The sequence below is a fragment of the Mandrillus leucophaeus genome, unplaced genomic scaffold (assembly GCF_000951045.1).
Source record: "Mandrillus leucophaeus isolate KB7577 unplaced genomic scaffold, Mleu.le_1.0 Scaffold1167, whole genome shotgun sequence".
NCBI lineage: Eukaryota > Metazoa > Chordata > Mammalia > Primates > Cercopithecidae > Mandrillus > Mandrillus leucophaeus.
The window spans coordinates 324,251-331,043 of NW_012099954.1; the positions used below are offsets into that span (position 1 = coordinate 324,251).

Here is a 6,793-nt window from a genome sequence, read left to right on the forward strand (position 1 = left end):
AAAGACTTCACACATCTGGCTTAGGCTGTAAGAAAGTAATTATTCTTTTGAGTTCTTGCTTTTTTTCATCTTCAACTTCTACCCTGATGAGATTCTATGATCATAATTTTAAAAAATTGTATTCTGATGTGTTAGTGTCTAGTTGCCTTCCTTATAACCTTTCTTTTCTTCCTTTGATGCCTTTCACACTAGTGGTTCTGAACCTTTATCATGCATAAGAATCACTTAGGTTCTGGTTAAACATGTAGATTCCTAGGGTCTGTTCCAAATCTATGTATTCAGGATTCTGGAATTGGGTTTAAGGTCTATATTCTTAAACAAGTGCTTCAGTGCCTCTGATACAGGTGGCTCATGGATCACTGTTTGAAAACACTGCCTTACTCTCTTTACCCATATTCATTATAACTTACAGATTCTTACTAGGTAGCTTCTTGTGTGTGCTGTGAGAATATGAGACCAACCTGTAGAAACTGGAATGATATTAAATGAACCAAGTTTCTAGTTTAACTTTTTCACAACCACTTCTTATTACTGAAAAACCACTTGTGTCTTACTTCATTTGTTAGATGCTGTTCCCAAAACTGCTAATACACTACCTTCTAAAGAAGCTGTAACAGTTCAACAAAAACAGATGCCTTTCTATGACAAAGACAGGACATTGATGACACCTCTGCAGAATCTTGAACAAAGCTATATGCCACCTGACTCCTCAAGTCCAGAAAATAAAAGTTTAGAAGTTAGTGATACACGTAAGTAACATTTTCAGTGCTTTCTACTAGTGGATTTGTCATTAAGACTAGCAGCGCTTTAAAAGAAAGCTTTTGTTCTTTTGTTTGTGCAGCAATCACAGGCACACTGGCAATAGCTCTTTTGTGAGTTTTTTCCTCCTGATGTATTAAGAACCATCTTCTTTGTGTTAATCAGTGATTAGAGGCAATAGGACATGCAAACAACCAGAGAAGCTATGAAAAAAAAATAAGTAAATATTTACATAACTTGGAAGGGTCACTTTTTAAAATAAAATATGTGAGTAGAGTTTTGGGTAGGTAGACTAGACCCACTCAAATGTGTGACTAGAATTTTGGGTGGGTGACTACAGTGTTCAGAGGGTAGGATCACCAAACAGAATTCTCAAGAAAAACTTATAATTTGTATTTTAGAAATGGTTTTATATTCTCCCGTCTTGTCTAATTCAAAATCATAAATATTTACATACATGTGAAATCTTCAAATGAGAAAATATTAGAATTATTAAAATGAATTTTTAAAATTTAAGCATGTTTTTCTTATTTTGACATTATAGGTTTTCACAGTTTTTCATTTTATGAATTGAAGAATGTCACAAATAACTTTGATGAACGACCCATTTCTGTTGGTGGTAATAAAATGGGAGAGGGAGGATTTGGAGTTGTATATAAAGGCTACGTAAATAACGCAACTGTGGCAGTAAAGAAGCTTGCAGCAGTAAGTTATATTTTCAGGAATAAAGAGTTGCTTCATAGTGTGCTCTATAATAAAGTTAATCTTTAGGAAATACATTATTTCAGTATGTATTTTCTTTAAATAAACATCATTCTACATAGTAGTTCTTAAAATTTAAAAATCTGTTGAATGCTATGGACCCTACCCCTAGAAAAATGTAGTTATGTACATATACACACAATCATACATACAATTTTGGAAGATTCACAAACTAAAGTTGAGAAGCCCTGCTCCACATAGTGCCTCATGTGTAATCAAGATTAAAATGGTAAGATACCAGGAAAACTATTTAAAAAAAAAAAAAACCGTGTTTGCATTACTTTTCCCATTTAAAAATAAAGTTTATGAAGTATACATTAAGAAAAAACATTAAAATTTTTTTTATCCGTGTCCTTTGTTGCCATTTCTACTGGAGTGTTCACCTTTCACTTATTGACTAGTTATATTCTAAACCTTTTGTTAGAGCCTAAAAATATCAATAGAATGCATATGTATGTGATAAAGATAGTCACTCTCTGTCATATACATTGCAGGGCTTTTGTAGGTTTTGTTTTCCATTTTGCACTAAAATTGCGTATGTTTTCTGTTTCCTAGAATATTTTTTCAAATTTTTTGTGTAGTGAAATTTCATGCTATTTCATTTTGTTTCCACAACTCAGTGAAATTTAAATATATTTCTCATTCCACTAACCAGCCATGGACCTTGAGCAAATCGCTAGTATTTCTAGATCTCAGTTGTTCTGTAGAATTGGGAGAATAATACCTTATTGTTTTAAAGAAAGGGAGATGAGCCAGCTGATCTCTTGATCCCTCTGAGCATTAGGAACCTTAGAATTGTGCAGTATTACACTGTATATTTTATTTTTTCAGATGGTTGACATTACTACTGAAGAACTGAAACAGCAGTTTGATCAAGAAATAAAAGTAATGGCAAAGTAAGTCTTAATTTGGCAGTGCGGTGTAGTGGAAAGGAAAAAGACAAGGAGTAAGGAACCTGGTTCACTCTAGAGTATGCCATGAACTAGTGATGTTTGCACATATATGAAATTAAAATTAAGTGTTTAGAGAAATTGAAAGTACTTTTGGCTCCATAATTCTATGATTACATATACTCATATGCCTGGAGATTAAATAGCAGTCATTTTTATTTATTTATTTATTTTGAGATGGAGTCTCACTGTGTCACCCAAGCTGGAGTGCAGTGGCACCATCTCGGCTCACTGCAACCTCTGCCTCCCAGGTTCAAGCGATTCTCCTGCCTCAGCCTCCCGAGTAGCTGGGACTACAGGTGTGTGCCATCATGCCTGGCTAATTTTTCTTGTATTTTTAGTAGAGGCGGGGTTTCACTGTGTTAGCCAGGATGGTCTTGATCTCGACCTCATGATCTGCCTGCCTCAGCCTCCCCAAGTGCTGGGATTACAGGCAGGAGCCACTGCGCTTGACCGCAGTCATTATTTTAAGTCACAACAAGGTTACGTGGAATTTTACTATCATGTCCTTCATTATCATGTTTTCTACTTCCAGAATTCATGAGAGATCAATTGTAGAGATACTTAAAAAAACTATCTACAGAATATATAAAGTAGCATCTATACAGCAACTAGAGTCATGTTATCTGCAAAGATAAGCATTTACTCTATGTGCTGTTATCTGAAGGCAGATATACTTTAAATAAGCATCATTCTACATAGTAGTTCTTAAAATTTAAAAATCTGTTGAATGCTATGGACTCTACCCCTAGAAAAATGTAGTTATATACATATACACACAATCATGCATACAATTTTGGGAGATTCACAAACTAAAGTTGAGAAGCCCTGCTCCACATAGTATCCACATATATATCTGAAGATATATATATACTTTATATATAAAGTAGCACCTATAAAGCAACTAGAGTCATGTTATCTGCCTTCTCAGCATTGACCCTGTGTGCTGGAAAATTGTTGGACATCATCAGGAAAAGTAGGAGGGACAACGGAGGAAATGTATTCTAATTATTATAGTAATTAATAGTGGTTGATATTTGAGTGTGTACAACATTCCAGACATTGTGCTATGTACCTTATGTGCATTGTCTATCTAACCTTTACAACTGTTACAACTGCTCATTTTGTTTGTTAACTGAGATTTAGAAACGTTAAATAGCTTGTCCAAGATCACGTAGCCAGTAAGTGTTAAGAGATGGGATTGAAATCCAGATCTGTTTGATTGCAGAGCCTGAACTTTTGATCTGAATCCTAATGGGATTTACCAGATTATACCCATTAAACCCACTGCTGTAAATCACCAATCATAGTTACTTAACCTCAAGTAGGAAGAATAGACTAGAATTGACTTATGCACGGTAAAAATGATACACACTGAAAAAAAATCAAATTTTTTGTTTTTAGGATTTGTTTTCTCCACTTCTACCCCTACTCTGCAGTTCTAAAAGTAACTTGCTCACAGTAGATAATCTGGAAAATACAGGAAAATATTTTTAAAATATACAAAACCATATGCATGCAGGGCTTAATACCTAGGTGATGGGTTGATAGGTGCAGCAAACCACCGTGGCACATGTTTACATATGTGACAAACCTGCACGTTCTGTACATGTGTCCCGGAACTTAATAATAATAATACAAACCATCTCTCAAATACATCACTCAGAGATAACCACTGCTAATATTTTTATATACTTGCTTCATGATGTGTGTGTAGCATTTCCCCATGTCATTAAAAATAATTTGAAAACATTTTAAATTATTGTACAACATTCTAGAATATGTGAGAATCATATTTTATTTAACCATAGCTATGTTTGTTTCTAATTTTCAGTATTAAAAATAAAGCTTCTTTAAAGTTCTTTGCACATAAATCTTTAAATGCAGTTATACTTACTTTATCATCTAGGGTAAAGTCCTAGAAAAAGAATTACTGGGTCGGAATGCATGAACTTTTTAAAGACTTTCTAAATACACATTCAAACATTCAAATGGCTTTTGAGATAGGTTTCAGTAATTTATATTACTACCAGCGCTGGGCGTGGTGGCTCACGCCTGTAATCCCAGCACTTTGGGAGGCCGAGGCGGGCGGATCACGAGGTCACCAGATCGAGACCATCCTGGCTAACACGGTGAAACCCCGTCTCTACTAAAAATACAAAAAACTAGCCAGGGGAGGTGGCGGGCGCCTGTAGTCCCAGGTATTCGGGAGGCTGAGGCAGGAGAATGGCGTGAACCTGGGAAGCGGAGGTTGCGGTGAGCCGGCTCATGCCACTGCACTCCAGCCTGGGCGACAAAGCGAGACTCCGTCTCAAAATAAATAAATAAATAAATAAATTTATATTACTACCAGCAGTGCATTACAATTTCAAACTTTACTGGTTCCTTATCTTCATTTAATATCATTCCTTTTTTTTTTTTTTTTTTTTTTGAGATGGAGTCTCGCTCTGTCGCCCAGGCTGGAATGCAGTGGCGCAATCTCGGCTCACTGCAAGCTCGCTCTCCCGGGTTCACACCATTCTCCTGCCTCAGCCTCCTGAGTAGCTGGGACTACAGGCACTCGCCACCACACCCAGCTAATTTCGTTTTGTATTTTTAGTAGAGACGGCGTTTCACCATGTTAGCCAGGATGGTGTTGATCTCCTGACCTCGTGATCCACCTACTTCGGCCTCCCAAAGTGCTGGGATTACAGGCGTGAGCCACCACGCCCAGCTTATTATTACTATTATTTAGTAAGTGCCAATCTCTGGACCTTACTAGCAGAATGATCTTGGCCAAGTTTCTTAACTTTCTATTCGTTAATTTTCTCATCTATAAAACAGGATAATAGTACTTACTTAAGTTATTGTAAGGATTAAATAAAGCAGGTAAATCACTTGCCACAATGCCTCGTATATAGTATAAACTCAGCAAATGTTAATTACTCATGTTTAAAATATGCCAATTTGGTGGAAAATGGAACACTTATTGCTTTAATTTTTGCTTCTTAAAATATTTATGAGAATAGAAGAAGTCATATTTGATATAATGAACTGCTAGAATTGTGGATAGTTTTGAATGAACAAAATGAATAAGCACTTAAATAATAAAACACTTATCATGTGCCAGATATGTTTCTAGGCTGTCATGTTTACATTTTCTCATTTAATTGTCTCAGCATCCGTATTACATTATTATGTACTATTTTCTGCATTTAGCTGATAAAGGAGCTGAGGCTCAGTAAGGCTGTTAACTTGCCATAGGTCACCTATCCAGGAGGGGGCAGAGCGAGACTTTAAATTTAGGATGTATAACTCTGAGCCCTGTGTTCTTTCATCTTACCACAGATGCCTGCCGCTTTATTATATCGTAGGTCTCTTTAGTTTTATTATTCTCAAGTATATAAAGACACTCAAATTAGGTTATAAATAATCCAGTGTGATTAAAGATCAAAAACATGTAAATTAGATGTGATTCAAGATCATGTCTGTAAATCAGTGCTTTGAGTTTGTTAGAAAATTCTTGACAGTATTAGCATAAAAATACAATGGACTTCTTGAAATCTTATTTGTGCCATCATTGAATATTGGGCTAAAGAAATTGAACTTCAGCCTAGTCCTTAACCAAACTTATCACAAGTTCCAATAATCTGAATTATTTAGCTTTTACTATAAAATAGAAAGTTTTGGCCAGGTGTAGTGGCTCATGCCTGAAATCCCAATACTTTGGGAGGCCAAGGTGGTAGGATTGCTTGAGGCCAGCGGTTTGAGACCAGCCTGGGAAACACACAGTGAGACTTCATCTCTACAAAAAAGTTTAAAAAGTACCTGAGTATGGTATGTACCAGTAGTCCAAGCTACTTGGGAGGATGAGGCAGAAGGATTACTTGAGTCCAGATGGTCGAGGCCACAGTGAGCTATGATTGCACCACTGCACTGCAGCCTGGGCAACAGAGTTAGACCCTGTCTCAAAAAAAAAAAAAGAAAAGAAAATAGATTTTACTTCTTTTTTTTTTTTTTGTTCATGTTGTCTTTACTTTTATTAACCTTTAGAGAATTAAGTAGTTCTTCATTTTAGCCTATCAAGTTGGGTTAAACATTTAACGCATAAATTATTACAGGCATAAATATCATACTAGATCTATTTAGAATTTAAGTGAAGGCAGTGATATGTTACTTCTTTTTTTTTTTTTTTATACTTTAAGTTCTAGGGTACATGTGCAGGTTTGTTACATATGTATACTTGTGCCATGTTGGTGTGCTGTACCCATCAACTCGTCAGCACCCATCAACTCGTCATTTACATCAGTTATAACTCCCAATGCCATACCTCCCCCCTCCCC

The 6,793-nt window shown here is 35.9% G+C and overlaps 1 protein-coding gene across 3 annotated transcripts in view; it reads left to right on the forward strand.

Moving 5' to 3' along the window:
- The window catches only part of IRAK4 (interleukin-1 receptor-associated kinase 4), a 32,663-nt gene that overhangs the window by 13,009 nt on the left and 12,861 nt on the right, over positions 1–6,793 (forward strand). For all 3 annotated transcript variants that reach the window (XM_011999535.1, XM_011999530.1, XM_011999522.1), the window contains 3 exons: positions 567–749; positions 1,304–1,464; positions 2,353–2,417. In XM_011999535.1, coding sequence (XP_011854925.1) covers positions 632–749; positions 1,304–1,464; positions 2,353–2,417 — 344 coding nt within the window. In that variant the 5' untranslated portion in view covers positions 567–631. The remainder of the gene's footprint in view (positions 1–566; positions 750–1,303; positions 1,465–2,352; positions 2,418–6,793) is intronic.